At 48.2% G+C, this 18,856-nt stretch overlaps 1 protein-coding gene across 1 annotated transcript in view; it reads left to right on the top strand.

The window, feature by feature from the left end:
* MTOR (mechanistic target of rapamycin kinase) overlaps positions 1-18,856 on the top strand; it is a 114,088-nt gene that overhangs the window by 22,526 nt on the left and 72,706 nt on the right. Inside the window, exons 19-24 of the mRNA XM_090268590.1 lie at positions 9,388-9,474; positions 11,871-12,038; positions 12,512-12,624; positions 12,933-13,095; positions 14,194-14,286; positions 14,900-15,046. Of these exons, the coding sequence (XP_090124716.1) occupies positions 9,388-9,474; positions 11,871-12,038; positions 12,512-12,624; positions 12,933-13,095; positions 14,194-14,286; positions 14,900-15,046 (771 nt within the window). The remainder of the gene's footprint in view (positions 1-9,387; positions 9,475-11,870; positions 12,039-12,511; positions 12,625-12,932; positions 13,096-14,193; positions 14,287-14,899; positions 15,047-18,856) is intronic.

Raw genomic sequence — 18,856 nt, 5'->3', positions numbered from 1 at the left:
ACAGCAAACTTACCGCATGAAGTTCAAGGTGGCTCTGCAGTTCCTGCTGTTCTTAGCATATATTACACAAGGGTGAATAGTTAGGGTACTGTGCTTTAAAGATATTTGAATTAATTGTTTTTCTTTCTGTGAACATATTCAATTTGGTGTGCCTTTAGAGGAGGTAGTATCTTTTCAGAAGGTACATTTTCTAACTTTGTGCCTAGAGTACAGAAGTACAATTGATTTTTATGGAATCAACGTCACTGAAGTCTGAGTAATCCTCAAATTTACCTGTAAATTTCCTCAGGGTGTCACTCCAGATAATTATGTAATCTGCGAAAAGAAAAAGATAGTTTTGGGTTTTTTTGTTTTAATCTGTAAACCAGTTATTTTTCTTATTGTGTTTCTAGGACCTTCAGTGTTGATTAGGCTTGGTGACAGTGGAAACTTTTAATCTTAATCCTGATTTTAATGGGACTGCTGTTAAGATTTCACCACTAAGTATAATGTTTGCTGTAGATTTTTGGTAGATAACTTTTAAAACTTATGAACATTATCTTATCGTCTTGATTTGTTGAAGAGCTTTTATCATGAATGAGTATTGGATTTATCAAATGCCTTTTATTAATACTTATATGGATTTTCTGACTGGGCCGAAAGTTGTTGACAATCGGAGGGTAAGTAATCTCTCTGTGCCTCCTGTGGGTGGCTCTATGGAGTTAACAAGCGTGTTCTTCACAGCGAACCCAACACCGTGCTGTCTTGGTTGGTCCGGAGACATCCCTTGCCAGTAGAAGGTGTAGTTGGTTTCTCTGATAGTTCCATTGTCGGCCAACCGGGTCTCCTGTAGAGCCGCAATGTCGATGTTTAGTCGTGCCAGTTCCCTATCGATGACAGCGGTTTTCCTGGCACCCTTGATCCACGGAAGGTCTGCAGTAAGTCCGGGGCACATGGTCCTGATGTTCCAGCTAGCGAGGCGAAGAGCCGGAGGCTTCTTTCTTGTTGTTTGCTTGGAATTAACTGGTGCGGGTGTTTTGTGGCCCACTTTTCGAGAGGCGCCTCTCTGATCCCCACGCACCCAGTGGGGCAGGCGAGCCATGGCGAGACGGTAGCTGTCCAGTGAGGTGCGATGACCTCTCCCACCGTCAGAGGAGACCCCTGGCGCTCGTTTCCTTCGCCAATCGGATGGGCTTATAACCGGTATCTGTCTCCTCCCGTGTTGAGTCGACATCTTGCGATGACACTGGAGTGTCCTCTCAAGTGAAACTGAAGCTACAGAGCCTGGGCAGGGTGATATGGAGGGTCTGCTGTTGCCCATGCAGCAGACCCCCCCTCTCTTCGCAGCTGAAGGGTCCAAGGGAAAGACAAAGTCAATACAGCTTGGCTTCAGGTGCGCCGCAGGAGTTGCCGGTGTTGACTACAATGTCAAACCGCCTTAGGGACTCCGGCTCCGGATTTCCTGTCGGGGTTTACTCCCTTAGCCTTTCCCCTGAAGAGGTATGCCGCAAGGCAGCGGAGGTTTTTTGGAGTCAGAGTTTTCCTTCTCTGATTTTAGAGATGTCCTTCCTCTTTCCTCCTTTACAGTCTTGAGGGCAGCATTTACAGGCTAAAATAGAAAACTGGCAGTGTAACCTTCTAAGCAGATACTACCAATACCCTGCTTGGGTATACTCACCCAACAATAAACAGTCAGCATTCTTAGCGCGTATGCCCCAACCCTCTGCGCCACCACCGAAGAGAAGGAACAGTTCTACCATGCACTGGACGAAGCGTTATCCAAGATTCCCAGAAGTAACGCTCTCTATCTCCTTGGAGACTTCAACGCAAGAGTAGGAGCCGACCACATGGCCTGGCCCACCTGCCTTGGAAACTTTGGGAGAGGAAAGATCAATGAGAATGGTCAGCGACTGCTTGAGCTCTTGTGTCACCACGGCCTGTGCGTGACAAACACATTCTTCAAGTGCAAAGAGATCCACCAGGTGTCATGGAGGCACGCCCGCTCCCGCCATTGGCACCAGCTTGACCTCGTCATCACCAGAAGAACGGATATTGGCAGCACCCTCCTCACCCGCAGCTACCACAGTGCAGACTGCGACACGGACCATGCCCTCGTGGTAAGCAAGGTGCGCATAATGCCGAAGAGGTTGCACCACTCCAAGATGAAGGGTCGCCCACGCATCAACACCAGTTGTGCCAGCAACCCAGTTAAGACCCAGCAATTCATCAACAAGATGGAAGATGCACTCGGCGAGGGAGTGGCGGCAGATGACATTATCGAATCCAATTGGCCACGTCTCCGCGACGCCATATACAACTCCGCCATTATTGCTTACGGGAAGAAAGAGCGGAAGAACGCTGACTGGTACGAGGCTCACTGGGAAGAAATGGAACCCGTGATCGAGGCTAAGAGGAAGGCCCTACTGGCTTACAAGGTCACGCCCACTCCCAGTACACTTCAAGCTCTACGGGCTGCCAGGAACAAAGTCCAGAAGACCGCCCGCCACTGTGCCAACATCTATTGGCTAAACCTGTGCAGAAGCATTCAGGAAGCCGCCGATATAGGCAACGCACGAGGAATGTATGAGGGTATCAAGAAGGCAACAGGCCCAATCCCCTCCAAGATCGCCCCCCTTAAGTCCAAGACAGGTGAGGTCATCACTGACCAGGAACAGCAAATGCGGCGGTGGACCGAGCACTACCTCGAGCTGTACGCAACGAAGAACACCGTAACAGACACTGCTCTTAACGCCATCCCAGACCTACCAGTCATGGAGGAGCTAGACACCCCACCTACCGCGGCAGAGCTCGGCAAAGCCATCGACCGCCTCGCTTGCGCGAAAGCACCAGGAAGCGACGGAATCCCTCCAGAAACCCTAAAGAGCGGGAAACCAGTCCTGCTACAGCCGCTCCACCATCTACTCTGTCTCTGCTGGAAGGAGGGTTACATCCCCCAGGATATGAGAGACGCCAACATTATCACCATGTACAAGAACAAAGGAGACCGCAGTGACTGCAACAACTACCGGGGCATCTCTCTCCTCAGCGTCGTCGGCAAAGTATTCGCCTGGGTCGCTCTTGCCCGCCTGCAGACCCTTGCTTCCCGCGTCTACCCAGAGTCCCAGTGTGGCTTCAGAGCTGGCCGATCAACAGTGGACATGATCTTCTCCCTACGCCAGCTGCAGGAGAAGTGTCACGAGCAGCATAAACCACTCTACCTCGCCTTTATCGACCTCACGAAGGCGTTTGATCTGGTCAGTCGAAGCGGTCTCTTCAGCTTGCTACGGAAGATTGGCTGTCCACCACATCTGCTTGCTGTGGTCATGTCCTTTCACGACAACATGCACAGCACGGTGTCCTACAACGGCGCAACCTCTGAGGCCTTCCCAGTCAGCAGCGGAGTAAAGCCGGGCTGCGTCCTCGCGCCTACGCTGTTCGGAATCTTCTTCTCCATGCTCCTCCAATACGCCTTTAAGGACTGCAGCGAGGGTGTCTTCATTCACACCAGATCCGATGGCAAGCTCTACAACCTGGCCCGTCTACGAGCCAAGAACAAAGTCAAAGAGGTGCTCATCCGTGAGATGCTCTTCGCCGACGACGCAGCTTTGACATCACACTCCGAAGAGGGACTCCAGCAGCTAGTCACTTGACTTTCCCACGCATGCAATGAGTTTGGACTAGCCATCAGCCTGACGAAGATGAATGTTATGGCTCAAGGCACGGGGACTCCCCCATGCATCACCATCGACGGATACACCCTGGAGGTTGTCAACGACTTCACTTACCTCGGGTCCACCATCTCGAGCTCTCTGTCAGTCGACTTGGAGGTCAACCGGAGAATCGCCAGGGCAGCCACAGTTATGGCCAGACTGAACTGGCGAGCGTGGAACAATTCCAGCCTCACTGAGAAAACCAGACTGCGCATCTACCAAGCCTGCGTACTCAGCACTCTCCTCTATGGCAGCGAGACGTGGACCACCTACGCAAGGCACGAAAGGAAACTCAACAGCTTCCACATGAGGTGCCTGCGACGCATCCTGCATGTCGCCTGGCAGGATAAGGTCCCCAACACTGAGGTGCTGAAGCGAGCCAATATGAGCAGTTTGCATGCAGTTCTTAGCGAGAGACGCCTCAGGTGGCTCGGCCATGTCAAAAGAATGGATGCAGGCCGTATCCCCAAAGACCTCCTCTACGGCGAGCTAGCAGAAGGCAAGAGGATGACAGGGCGCCCAAAACTGCGGTTCAAAGACATCTGCAAAAAGGACATGACACAATGCTCGATCAATCTCAACACATGGGAAGTTCAAGCAGACGACCGCCTAGCCTGGAGGCTCGCGGTCAGGCAAGGTACGTCACGCGCGGAGGCTGCGCGCAACGAGGAGGCGGTCCAGAAAAGATCGAGGCGGAAGCAGCGTCAACAGCAGCAACAACGGCCATCTGCCTTCACCTGTAACAAGTGCGGCAGGGATTGTCACTCCCGAGTCGGACTGCACAGCCATTCTCGGCGGTGCAGATAGACTCTCAGGAAGCTACGCCATCGTCTCTCGAGACGGACGGCTGCCGACGACGACGACGACGACGACGATATGGATTTTCTCTTTCAGTGTGTTAATATGTTGAATTACATTGATATGTGTTCTAATATTGAAACATTTTTGAACTCTTGTGTTAAAACTATCTTGGTTATGATTTTTTTTTAATACATTGACTTTATATCTAGTATCTATTTTAGAATTTTTACACCTATGTTCCTGAGTGGAATTGATCTTTAATTTTTTTTAAACTATAAATTCAAAAATCCGTTTAATTTTTCAGTTTCTTCTTGAGACAGTTTTGATCACATAGTTCTAAGAAATTATTTATTTTATCTAAAAAATAAAATCTGTTGGCTTGAATTTGTTCACACTATTCTTTTATATTTTAATTTCTTGCTACAGACTTGTTATAGTATTTTTCTTTTTCAGAGAACCAACTTTTGCTTTTGTTAATCTTCTCTTGTATCTTTGCTTTTTTTTCCATTATAACTTTCTTCCTATTTTCTTCTTTTGGCTTTTTTAAAAAAAATTTTTTTACGTTTGAATATTAGCTCATTATTTATCAATCTTTCTTGTCTAGTATGTTTTGTTAAGGCTGTAAATTTAACTCCCCAGTATTATTTAGCTGCATTCACAACTTTTGAAAACTTTATTGAGATGAAATTTACACACCATAAAATTCACATTGCTAAGTGTAAACCCATGTGGTGTATGTACAGAGGTCTGTAACCATCACTCCTGTCTCATTTTAGACAATTTCTGTCACCCCAAAAAGAAACCTCCTGCCCATCTGGAATCATTTTCCGTTCTTACCCCAACCCCAGATAACCATTTAACTGCTTTCTGTCTATCGATTTGCCTTTTGAGGGCAATTCATAGACTTGAAATCCTGTGTGTTGTGTGTGTGTGTGTCTAGCTTCTTTCACTTAACGTAATACTTTTGAGGTTCCTTCATATTGTGTTATGTATCAGTAGTCCATTCTTTTTAGTGCTGAATACTAATGAAGTATTTTCATTACTGTTCAGAAATAAATATTTTCTAATGTTTGCTATGATTTCTTTCACCATTGAAAGAGTGGATATTGTAATTTGCAGACTTAGAGAATTTTTAATTTCTTTTGTGGTATCTTTCTAACTTAATTGCAGTGGGTTTATGGTTCTTTAATGTTTGCTTAAACTGTCTTACTAGTCTGATAATGCTTGATCCATTTTAATCAGTGCTTCCTCTGTGCTTGGGAATAGTGGGCATTTGCTAATATTATGTGCAAGGTTCTGCATGTCATTAGATTGTTACTTAACTGTGTATATATCTTTTGCATCCTTAATATTTTGTTTGCCTAATCTATCAATTACTGAAAGAAGTGAGATGAAAATCTCCCTTTACAATAGTGTATTTATTAATTTCTCATATTTTGTCAATTGTTTTATATATTTTGGGCATATTATTAGGTACAATTTTTTTTAAAGAAGAAGGATCTTGTTTAAAGAATTTTATTTATTTATTTTTAGAGAGAGGGGAAGGGAGGGAGAAAGGGAGAGAAACATCAATGTGTGGTTGCCTCTCACACGCCCCCCCAACTGGGGACCTGGCCTGAAACCCAGGCACGTGCCCTGACTGGGAATCCAACCGGCAACCCTTTGGTTCGCAGGCCTGTGCTTAGTCCACTGAGCCACACCAGCCAGGGCGGTGCATACAAATTTTAAATCATATCTTCCTGGCACACTTAACTTTTTATCATTTTACAATGACCCTTTTTATCTAAATAATACCTTATTTTGCCTCATATTAATATAGCTGCACCAGCTTTTTTTGGAAGGTATATGTCTTTTCTTATCCTTTTATTTTTAACTGTCTTGTGACTTGTTTTAGAATGGTCTATGATGTACATAATAATATAGCTAGTTTATCTTTTTAATCCAGTTTTAATATCTTTGTGCTTTAATCAGTGCAGTCAGTCTAATTACATTTACTATGTTTGCTGACATACTTGTATTTGAGTTTACTTCTACCTTTTACTTAGTGCTTTCTTTTGTCCTGCTTTATCTGTTCATTTATTTTCTTTCTTTTCTGTCCGTTTTTGGCTTGAGCTTTCATATTCTTATCTCATGCTCTCTACTTATTGGCTACTTTTAATTTTATTGAACATTTTGTAATGGAATATTTCAGTCATAAAAGTAGACAACTTATATAAAATTCTCATACTCATCAATAATTATTAGCATTTTATCAGTTGGTTTCATCTAATTCTCATAATGCCTACACATACACACACGCACATACGCACACTTTTTCTGGTATATTTTAAAGCAAATTTCAGATATTATGTTATTTCACCAATAAATACTTTTTCCCTCATATAACTGTAATTATGACACCTACAAATTAACATAATTCTTTAATATCATTTAAAATCAATCCTTTTTCAGATATCCTTGTTTGTCTTAAAAGTGTCTTTTTGTATTTTGTTTATTCAAATCAGAATTCAGATAGGCTCTACATGTGGCATTTGGTTTACCTTGTATATATCCAGTTCTCTTTCTTTCTATTCTCATTTTTCTCCAGTTTCTTTTTCATGCATGTATTTGTGAGAGAAAACAAGTCACTTGTCCTATATAATTTTTTGTTCTGAATTTGGCTGATTGTATCTTCAAGGTGTCTTTTAACTTCTTGTAGACTGGTTAGATTTAGAGGCTTGATTAGATTCAGGTTCCAATCCATATTTTTCATCTTTATCTATCAGTGATGCATTCGGTATATTTCTTCATGTTTATTTCCTGTTCACTAATTCTTCAGCTATGTTTTTTGACTGGTCATTGAATTTTTAGTTTTTTAATAGGTAGCCCTCTGAAGGTCTGGCTTTATGTGAAAAGTTTCAGTTCTGACAATGTGGTGACAATGTTCGTTATCTTTTATGCATTACTTTTAGGCTTTTCATAGCAGGGGGATTTGGGAAGAGACCTAATCCACCATCTTTTAGGAACAAATCTATGTGCTCTTTTAAAACACTAATGTTCAAGGGGGAAAAGAAAACAACTTGGGAAAGAAACTAAGGGACAGGAAAAGAGGGGTGTGCCGGGCTCCTTACCTGGCCCGTGTGCACGGGTGTGCCGGGCTCCTTACCTGGCCCGTGTGCACGGGTGTGCCGGGCTCCTTACCGGGCCCGTGTGCACGGGTGTGCCGGGCTCCTTACCTGGCCCGTGTGCACGGGTGTGCCGGGCTCCTTACCGGGCCCGTGTGCACGGGTGTGCCGGGCTCCTTACCAGGCCCGTGTGCATTGGTGTGCCGGGCTCCTTACCGGGCCCGTGTGCACGGGTGTGCCGGGCTCCTTACCGGGCCCGTGTGCATGGGTGTGCCGGGCTCATTACTGGGCCTGTCTGCGTGGGTGTGCTGTCTCTGTTGTCGCCTCCCACTTGTCCTCTGTCTCAGGCCGTCCCTGCCGTCCCTGCCATCCCACTGCCTTGTTTTTCCTCCACGGTAGATCTCCTGCCTTCTTTCCGGTTTTGCACAGCAGAAATGTAACTAAAGAACCATTATTCTTAGAGCCTCGCATCCCCATGTTCCTTGATTTCTGAGGCGTACCTGCAGAGGGACCGTTTCACAAAACCTGCCAGCCATGGTCTGTGAGGAGGGGTCCAGGACAGAGGTGGGGATGGCTCTGAGTCAGGCCTGTACCACGCGGCGACCAGGCTCTAACCCCTCAGACTCCACCGCTGTTGCTGTCGCTAGAGAGTTAGTCCGAGCTCGCCTGGAGCCCAGTCCTGCGGGTCCTGTCAGCCCCACCCCTTCAGGTGACGAGATCTGTGCGCTCGTTACTCACTGTTTGAGACTCTTTTTCCTCCTTCCAAATTTAGCCAAGTGTCAGGATGTGGATAAGGGTGGAAATATGTATGTCCAGCACTAAATTATTCTTGTTACTGGAGGGCAGCAAAGGCACAGAGGGCTATAAAATATTTGGGGAGGGGCATTTAGAATGTGATTTGCTACTTAATATGGACGCGTAGCACTATCTGAAGATCTTGACAAAATAAAAACTACACCCCGAAGACCTCTTTAACCTGGGAAGTACGTGAGGTTTCCCTTCCCCAAGGCCTCCTTTTTCCCAACTGTATTTAGTGGATGACATCTTTTCTTACAATTGCAGGGTACTGACCTAGATAGAATCTGCTTATCCCATCCCTTCCCCAATTTGCTTCCCCAATCTGCTGGCTGTTTTGATTTATAATTTCTTAGAGACAGTTAATTAATTAAGACCTCATTAATTAATTACTATAAGTGAACTCCAGTGGCCATAATTGTTGGCCACATTTACTTTAGAAAGTGAGTGGTAGTGACTTAGGCCTGAATAAACAAAAGGTACATTTACAGTTGATTCAGGTTTCACGTTCATCTTCAAGTCTGGTGACTCCAGAAATCCTTCAGTAGTGGCTGGTGTTCATCGAGCGCTTAGCAACATTTGTGTCCCCATTCTAGTGCTTTCCAGGTATCGTCCCCCTTAACTCTCATGACAAGCCTGTGAGACAAATACTGTTATTGCTGCTTTCCCAGTGCGGAGGCCGGGCGCAGAGGTGAGGGGACGCTCCCGACGGCTAACAGGCACTAGGAGGGCTCAGAGTGGCCCCTCCGGCCCCAGAGCCCCTGCCGCGCACTAGCTGGGGTGCCCGGTGTGTAAAGCCATCGACGGTTGTTTCTAGCCCTCCCCCTCCCCCTGCCCCATCAGAGGTCTGAAGCCTGGTTTGAAACTTACCCTCAGTAGGTGGGGGGGCGCGGAAACTGACTCCATCCTTGTCTTCCTTCGTTCCCATGGGCTCGGGGAGAACCCTGGAGCTCCAGGCCCCGCGCGGTGCCAACTTGCTGACCTCTTCTCCGTTTCAGTTTCTGTTCCAGCAGCTGGGCATGTTGGTGTCCTTTGTGAAGAGCCACATCAGACCTTACATGGATGAAATAGTCACCCTCATGAGAGTGAGTAGAAGTTAATGCTTTGGTCTGTTCCTTGGCGTTTGGGTCAAGAAATATTCAGAAGCAGGTTTGGGTAGCGTGGGCATTTTCCCGTGGGTCGGGGTGGAGCTCTTACCACCCGAGTACGAAGTGGAGGGAGGTGTCCCACTGGGCTATGGAAGGGAGCGGGGGGCTGTTGGCTGTAGGCTCCCAGGGGCGAGAGGACAGGTGTGGAGTCTGAGGAAGAACCTGAGGGAACTGTTCTGCCAGAAATAGGCTCTTGAGTTCTTTGCCTCACACACAGCAAAGCCATTTCACCCTAGTATCCCAACAGCATGTCGCTCGTCCCAGGAAAGCCCAGAGAACCGTGGCCTTGAGAGCCCCGGGCTTGGGTGTTCCGGGGGCTCTCGGATACGATGGACTCCTGTCCGGCTCTGAGGAAGAAGGCGACACTCTACCCTGCCCCCTTCCAAAGCGTGGGCACCGCTGTGGCCTACAGTGGCATGTGCGGGGCTCTCGTCCCAGGCTTCAGAGCGCGCCTCAAGCAGACGCAGAGGACACCCCACGGGGGGCAGTGGCGAGTTTCTGTTTGAGGGGAGGCCTGCTGTTCTATATAACTTAAATGTCTATTGGGAAGGTTGCTTTGCAGAGATGGCTGTGTCCTCAAAGAATTAGAAGACAGTTCTCCCAGTGATCGCTGTTCTTCTCCACCAGCCCTTTGTAGTTAGCTTGGAAGAAGCAGCAGGACTCAAATCAGAGTGGCTGGTCTCTGAACTGAAAGCCGCTGCATGTATGAATAATTAAAGCTGCTCCGTTCCGGCCTCCTGCCACAGAGGGCTCGGAATAGTGAAGTCAGGCAGAAAGCTGCAGAGCCTGGTGCCGGGGGCAGGGCACGGGGGAAGCGGTGTGCTTGTGGTGTGAAGCTGAAGTCACCTGCGACTGATCCCCCAAAAAGACTGGTGACCAAAACATTGGGATGTGAGGCAGGGGGCCTGACACCTGCAAAACACAGCTTTCATTTCTCCCAGGCAGAGGGCACGCAGCAGGACTTTTCTCCCTTCTGTGGGTCCCCGGCGCTTTAATGAGCTCCCTCGGGCCTGGGGAGGGCACAGCCTTTGCGCACAGTCACCCGGCCTTCGTCCCTGGGCAGGCTGCCCAGCCTCTTTGAGGCAGAGGAGCCCCTGTGAGGAGCCGATGGTAATGGGGGTGATGGCTCTCTGAAGAAGGCTGAGTGGAGTCTCAGTGCACAAACATCAGACAAACTGGAGACCATGAAATCTGTGGTGTTTCTTCGGCAAAACTTCTTTATCTAGAGAAAAATAGCTTTTTCAGAAGGAACGTTTTACCAGTATCTTTTAGTATGGTTTTCACTTTCTAAACTATTATGTTTTAAAAAATTTAAAATAAAAATAGCTTATGCTTCTATAAAGCCTTTCTCCTGAGGAGTTATCCTTTGTTTTTATTGATTTCTACTCTGAATTATTTGGGGGCCCAAGAGTATTAATAGGCATGTGTTGCCATCCAGAGTTTCTGTTCTCAGTAAGTCTCCTACTCTGGAGCTTCTAAATAAGACTGGAGGCAGCTATCTTTTTTAGTTGACTTGAAATGACAGCTTTTCCTAGAGCCCGAGACTTGGACCAATTTGCCTTGTAGTGCTGAGGCAGGATCTGTGGCCAGACGACCAAGTTTTTATTTTAGTAACTTATGTAGAATGTAATTATGCAGGTATAGAAAAGTGCTCATTTTGTGGCACTATCCAGGCCTGAAAATGATACAGGACAGTTGTCAGATGATAACTAGCAAAGTCTAAACTCAGCAGGGTCAATGACATCGCCCTCTGGGAGAAACCAGGTGGCACCCAAAGTAGAGAATCCACCCTGGGTGACCTGAGTGCTCCAAGTGATGTAGACTTGGACATTTGTTCATCCTGTAAAGGTGCGCTGGGTGGCTGGAACATGCCAGGTGCTCTGTTAGATGCTGGGGAGACACAGATGGATCAAAGGCATTCGTAGACTTTACCTGCTTACAGTCTAGTGCAGGAAGGTTGTAAAGAAAATGAAGTATTACAGGTGCTGGAAAAGAGGAGGACAAAGGGACCCCAAGTGGACCCTGAAGGAGAATAGGGAAGCCTTCGGAGGAGAAGCGGGTTTTGGGCCAGCGCCAGGAAGATAGGGCTTAGCAGAGGGTGGGGTTCTAGGCCAAGAGCAGCGTGTGCAAAGCTCAGGGAGCCTCATGCATTGAGGGGAGCGCAGTTTCACTGGTTCACTGTCACTGCGACAGGACACAAGGAGGCCCAGGGAGAGGAGGATGGGGTGGACTGTGCTCATTGCATGTTTCCTCCTTTTGGCCATCTCAGTTCCTTGGTTCCTATTTCAGCAGAGGGAAACCTAGCTTTGCTCCTGTCTCTTCCCTCTTTATAGGAATTCTGGGTCATGAACACCTCAATCCAGAGTACGATCATTCTTCTCATTGAGCAAATTGTGGTCGCTCTTGGGGGTGAATTTAAGCTCTACCTGCCCCAGCTGATCCCACACATGCTGCGGGTCTTCATGCATGACAACAGCCCAGGCCGCATCGTCTCCATCAAGGTGAGTAGCCAGGGCATCTTCTAGAGATGTCATCAGCATCCATCAAGGTCAGCTAAGAGGTGAGACCCTGCTCTGAGTGACAGGGTGGGGCCCGATCCACAAGGCTGCATCCAAAGAACATAATACGTGCTGCACACAGCTTACGCTGTGCAGTCTTTACAGTCCTCCTTGATTATCCTTATGCTTTGGTAGATGTTCTTGGTAAATGTTTTATCCCAGGCCGAATTTCTCTGTTGTCCGGCAATGGGTTCCTTACCAGTTGAAATAAAACGGAAAGCAAAGTAATATATAAGCAAAATAAAACGAGGGGAGAAAATGCTACCGAAAGAACGTAGTTCAAAGCCACTTAATAAAGACTTTTCAGAGCCCCCCCAGAAGTTTAGTGACTTGTCCATAGCCCTGCCCTGCACGTACGTCGGTACTTGGCACCTGGCCGTACCGGGCCGGGGCCGAGCCTTTGCTCCCTTCCGCAGTTGCTGGCCGCAATCCAGCTGTTTGGCGCCAACCTCGACGACTATCTGCACTTGCTGTTGCCCCCCATCGTGAAGCTGTTTGACGCCCCTGAAGTTCCACTGCCGTCTCGGAAGTAAGCACCTGCCCTTTGGGACGAACCATGATCAGGCTTTTAATGTTCTGTTGAAAGTGTCCTTTTTAAGTTACCAGGCCACCTTTTTGTTGTTATTTCAACTCCCGTTATTTTAGTGTAGTGATGTCCCAGCCCTGTGGAAATTTAACTGTCCTCTCCCCACTGGAATATATGTTGGATCCATGTCACCCACAATACCACAGAAGCTGTCCCTTCCCACTTGGTGCCCATGGCGGAGGTAACTCTCAGCCGCTTCCTTACTTGGGGACTGTGTATGAGCAATGGCTGTACGTTGGCGGTTGTCGTAGGGCCGCACTGGAGACAGTCGACCGCCTGACGGAGTCCCTGGACTTCACTGACTATGCCTCCCGCATCATTCACCCGATTGTCCGCACCCTGGACCAGAGCCCGGAACTGCGCCCCACGGCCATGGACACGCTGTCCTCGCTCGTCTTTCAGCTGGGGAAGAAGGTGAGGCAGCCTAAGCAGACCTGCTCGCCTGCCTGCCTTCGGGAGGAGGACTCTGAACTTCTCCGTTAGTCTGTAGGCCTCACACCTCTGTCGGGAAGCTAGGAGCTGGTGGCGCTTTTTTCCTTCATTTATTGTATTTAGCAAATGTTTACTGAGCCACGTGTGTGGGCTACGTGCTGCCCTAGGGCTCACAGAGTAAACAGAGTGATGTGTTGCTGTCACGGAGCTTACATTCCAGTGAAGCAAAGCTAATAAACCCAGTTTGTCTTGTAAGAGTGACGGGGCAGTGGGAGAGATGCTGTTTGGTCAGGGCAGACAGGGAAGACCTCTGAGAAGCCATTATAGCAGAGACTTAAGGTAAAGGCCTGATCCCGGAGACTTGGATGCAGGCCGAAGGAACAGCAAATGCAGGGCTCGGAGATGGCACCATGCTTGGAGGGCAGCGTGACTTCAGAGGAGGGAGCGGGGGGAAAGTGCTCGGGAAATGTCAGGGGTAAGGCAGGGATGAAGCGGGGCATGGAAACTAGGTGCTGTAGGCCAGCGATGCTCAGAATGTGACCCCAGCTGAGCAGTGTCCTAATTTGCGTAGCTGGGAACTCGTTAGAAATGCAGATTCTTGGCCTCAGCCCAGACCCACTGAACCAGAAACTCCGGCTGTGGAGCCAGCATCACTGGTTTCAGAAGCCCCCACCCCCTGCCCCCATGATTCTGGTGCCGTTGGCCCATCAGTGGTGCAGCCATTGTAAGTACTTTGGCTTTTAGTCTGAGCCAAGACTAGGAGTCTTTGGAAGATTTTGAGCACAGGACGACTATGATCAGACCTAATATTTTTAAAGGATTACTCTCAATGCCATGTGGAGGAATTGTCTGGGCCAGGAGTGGAGCAGAGGGATTGCTGAAAGGCTGTTGCAGTAACCCAGACGGCAGATGAATGGGGATAGATTTATAGCCAGAGGGGGCAAAAAGTGATTCTTCTGGATGCCGCAGAGGCAGCCCCAATCCCAGAAGAAGTAGCTGTGAAGTATTGTTGGCAATGTACTTTCTCTCCTTTCCACTCCCCAAAGTAATGGCTGCTCATCCCCTCCGCCCCTGTTACAGTACCAGATTTTCATTCCAATGGTGAACAAAGTCCTGGTGCGACACCGCATCAACCACCAGCGCTACGACGTCCTCATCTGCAGGATCGTCAAGGTGAGCTGCCCTTTGTTTTGTTCCCGAGTCCCCCGTTGTCTTTCTTCTCAGTGTGCTTGTCATCTTCGCTGCAGGGGCGTAGCTACCGTTTCAGTCCTCAGCTGTTTCCATAAAGACAGTGCAGGTCTCAGCTTGGCGGGCTCCGCGGTCTCGCTGCAACCCCTGAGCTCTGCCGCTGCAGCCTGAGAGCAGCCACGTGAACGAGCGAGCCTGGTTGCATACCAGTAACATCCTACTTAGTTTCACGTGTTACAAAATATTAATCTTTTGATTTTTTTTTTTAACCAGTTAAAAATGTAGAAACCATTCTTGGTTGTTTGGCCACTCAAGTGCAGGCTGCGGGCTCTTCGCTGCCCCTGCCCTCGTCACCTTATCCTTGCTCACAGTGGCTTTCTCTGTGCCAGCTGCATGCCCACACTCCTGTCAGGGACCAAGAGTGACCACAGGGGCTGGTCTCCAGTGGGAATACAGTCTCCTTTGTCCGTGTGCAGAGCCATACCGACTAAATCCTGGCTCTTGCCCAAGGTGTGAACCTCCCAAGGCTTAAGGGTGTTTTCTAAACTGGGAGCACCTCGTGGCATTGCAGGTTTTGTCTACAAATCTCTCTTTGCAGGGCTACACCCTGGCCGATGAAGAGGAGGACCCTTTGATTTACCAGCATCGGATGCTGAGGAGTGGCCAAGGGGACGCATTGGCTAGTGGGCCAGTGGAAACAGGGCCCATGAAGAAACTGCATGTCAGCACCATCAACCTCCAAAAGGCAGGCCCCTCGTTCCTTGGGAGACTGGGAAAGGAGGACCCTGCTCCTCTCTCTTGCTCAAAACTTTCAGCTCGTGTAACCTTTTTTTTTTTTTAATTTACTTATTTATTTTTAGAGAGAAGGGAAAGGAGGGAGAAAGAGAGGGAGAGAACTATGGATCAGTTGGTTGCCTCTCGCATGCCCCCAGCCAGAGACCTGGCCTGCAACCCAGGCCTGTGCCCTGAGTGGGAATCGAACAGACAACACTTTGGTTCACAGGCCAGTGCTCAATCCACTGAGCCACACCAGCCAGGGCTTGTGTAACCTTTTGTTTAAAGCAACCAAAAACCAGCCCAAGTGTTTTTCTAAAAATGTAGATACCATGAAATTAGGTCATTTTGTCTTTCTCAGGATACCTGAATTGTAATTTTTTTTTATTAGAGGGAAAATAAAGACCAAAGTGTCCTTTTATGCTCCCTTGGAGCTTTGATAATAGAACACTTTGTTGCAATTAACATCTTTACGTGAATGGAACACAGCCAGTGAGCCCCTTGTTAGCACTGAGACTGATGGGGGCTCTTTTAAAGCCGTGCTTCTTAAATGTCTCAGGCTCTCTGACTCATGCGGAGCTTGTTAAACGCTTGTTCTGATTCTGGCCCAGCAAGGGCAGGGCTGACATTTTGCATTTCTAACAAACTCTTAGGCGGTGCCCATGCTACCGGCTCATGGCCCACACTTTGAGTAGTGAGGTGTTTGGTCTTTGCAAACAAGTACTGAATTCTCTGTGCTGACCAAAGCCTCGGACGTAACCCGCTCCTCACCATGGAGTCGGTCATCCACTTAAAAACAGGCAGTTTCAAAACCTCTGTAATAGGCCTGAGCAGAATAATCATAGTCGCATCCCTGACTTCTAAATGAATATACCAGGTTGCCGCTTTTGCCCATGTTGCATTAGTCTTTAGTGCCTCTGGGGACTGACTGTAAGCAGCTCGTGGTTTGGATTTGAGCACGATATTCCTTGTCCTTTTATTGGCAGCTGACCCAAGGCATCTGCACTTCATGTGGGTCAGCAGGTCGAAGTGCAAAACGGGGCAGGACGGGGTCCCAGCTGACCCGTTCTCTTCTTGGCCAGGCCCGTCAAGATGTGAACACAGCCCAGTTTGCACGTGTTCACACACAGTAGGAGCCCTTGGGGTTTATTACTGGCTGTGCTGTCAGTCTTGCTCTAGAGTGAGCACCGCTGAGAGAGAGACTTGGTTTCCGCTGCACGGTGGGGATCCCTGCGTCAGGAGGCACGCAGCATTCCCGATGTGGGCCCTGTGACTTCTAGTCCCAGACTCCAGAAGGAACAGAAAGCTCATCCGTCACCTGGCAGTCCCAGGCAGTGTGGAGGCCACCCTGCTGACACCTCACACTTGAGGGAAGAGCCAGGCAAAAAGGCCATTTCCACCCAGATGTGTTCAGCCTGCCCAGGTCCAGGATGTCCTTCCAACCAGGCGGCTGTTCACCCTGCTCTAGAGCTTTTGTCTCTATTTTAGGAAATTCCCCAGTAGTCTAGCTTGCTTCCAGGAAGTTTTGCTTTCTCCCCAGGACTTGGGAAAATAAGCATAACCATTACCAAACAGTAAAAAGAATGAAATGTCTAGTTTATTTCACTTGAGAGAAGGATCAAGTTCTAAAAACCCTACACAGCAGCCTCTCAGCTCCATTTCATCAAAAAGGAAAGTGTGCTTCTACATATTTATGTGATGATAATTGGGGGTTGATATATTTACCAGTTTTAACCAGCTTTCAAAATAACAGTTGGCCATCTCAGTCACATGTCGGTTGGCTGTGCTAATGGAAGATTTACAGGGTACAGAAAACATGAAAACTGTCTGTATATACCTGTGGAATGCCTTCCAGGATTTTCAGCAGCTTTTGCTGCCTTGGGATCATCTGTCCGGCTTACCTTCTAAACGAGTCAGCTGCCACTCCGCCCGCCCGCACCAGCGCTACCAGATGAGGCAGGCAGCAGGCAGGGGGCAGCGGGCAGAAGAAAACTGGCTTAAAACTGGTGTTTAAACAGTCACTACAGAACCCAGAGAACTGAGAGAGCTGATTATGGTTTAAATTAAAGAACAGCAGGGGAAGACCCAAGTCAGGGACTTAGCCTGACAGATTGTGCAGCTGTCCGTTAGGCTATCATTTTTGAAAGACCTGTTTGCTGCCATTTATCAGATGGTAGCAACCACGATAGCAGTGACACTACCGACGTTTGCTGAGTGCCTCCCGTGGGCCGGGCACTGTCGTGAGCACTTTACATACTAAAGTGATTCATTAATCTTCACAATAACACTGTGATTTAGGTACCGTCATCACCATCCCCATTTTATAGGTGTGGACATTGAGGCACCTGAAAGGTTAAGTAATTTGCCTGATGTCAGCTAGTAAGTGGTGGCGCCAGGATCTGACCTATCGGTACTGTGGCTCCAGAGCTCAGTCTCTTAACCGCTGTGCGGAATTGCCTCTCCCTTACCCAGGCTTGGCCTCACGTCATCAGAGGGCAAAGACGTTAATAGTGCTTTCTTGTGTATGTCCAGCTTTTAAAATGCTGTGGACCTCCGTACAGCTATCCAGAGACCCATTGGCCGGGGGGGGGGGGGGGGGGGGGGGGGGCAGAAATCCATGGACGGAAAAGGACTGGTATTTCCATTTCATTCAGCAGAGCGGGTCTAACACACAAGTCTTTGGTATCTAGTTTTACTCTTCCTTCTAGTTCAGGGGTTCTCACTGTACACTCAGTGAGACTCCTTCATGCAATTATTTTTTAGTTTGTACTTGTATCTCTACTCCAGTTGCTGACATGAAATACTAGTTGTGTAATGTCACTCATTGGTAACTTACCAAAAGCAGCAGCAGATCTCCAGTTATCCCAGGAAGGTGAGGGCGGAGTCACTGATGTTGGGTGCTGTAGCATGTGGGGGTCTCTTTCACTCCCGGGACCACTTCACCTGAGAAGTTCTGTAATTTATATGATTTCCCTAGTTTAGAGAGGATCAACATGTCTCTGCTAGAGAAATCTTTTAAGAATAAATCTCCAAGTTTGGGATTTAATAGGGCCAGGCCAATTCAAAGAGATGTCTTTTGGATAATAATTGCCACCATATTTTTGCTCATCTTTTCCAGCTAGGCCCTTAAGATAACATTATCCCCAGATGAGGGAGACTGGGGCTGAAATGCAGCAGACAAGTCATTTGCCCATTTGCCCATAGTGCCACAGCTGCTGGGTGGCAGAAGCAGGGTTCCAACCAGGTGTTTCTAGCTTCAGAGTAACAGGTGCACAGCAGTAACTGTGCAAAGCACTGTTACGTATTTGTTATGCATGTAAACTTAGTTAATCCTGAAGATACCCTGTGAGATGGGAACTATTATCCTTATTTTACAGAGGAGGACGCTGCGGCACAGAGGAGTTAAGGAATTTGCCTGAGGTTGGACAGCCAGATTTGCATGAAGCTGCTGAGCTCCAGGGCATGGATGCTGGCCACTGCACTGTGCTCCCCATTTCTAGAGCCTCAGTCTTTCCATCCACCTCTCTCAGCTGCCCCTGGAGTAACTCTTGGTTCCTGGAGGGCTCAGAGTCTTGAGGAAGGGCGGAGGGCATGTACTAGAAAGTAAAAGTTTAATCTGCTCTCCCCCTCTGGTCTCATGCCACCATGGCGCCATGTACCTGGGGCTCACTGCTCACCTGACTGTAACAGGACTCCTGATGCTGTCAACCTGAGCATTTCCGCTTTCCCTGTGTGACTGCGCCATCAGATGAGCCAGTGTCCTAATACAGAGAGTGCCAGA

This window comes from Furipterus horrens, unplaced genomic scaffold, assembly GCF_987537825.1.
Source record: "Furipterus horrens unplaced genomic scaffold, mFurHor1.1.pri manual_scaffold_3, whole genome shotgun sequence".
Lineage (NCBI taxonomy): Eukaryota > Metazoa > Chordata > Mammalia > Chiroptera > Furipteridae > Furipterus > Furipterus horrens.
Note: the sequence above shows the minus strand (reverse complement) of the source record. Positions and strands in the feature narration are given on the sequence as shown.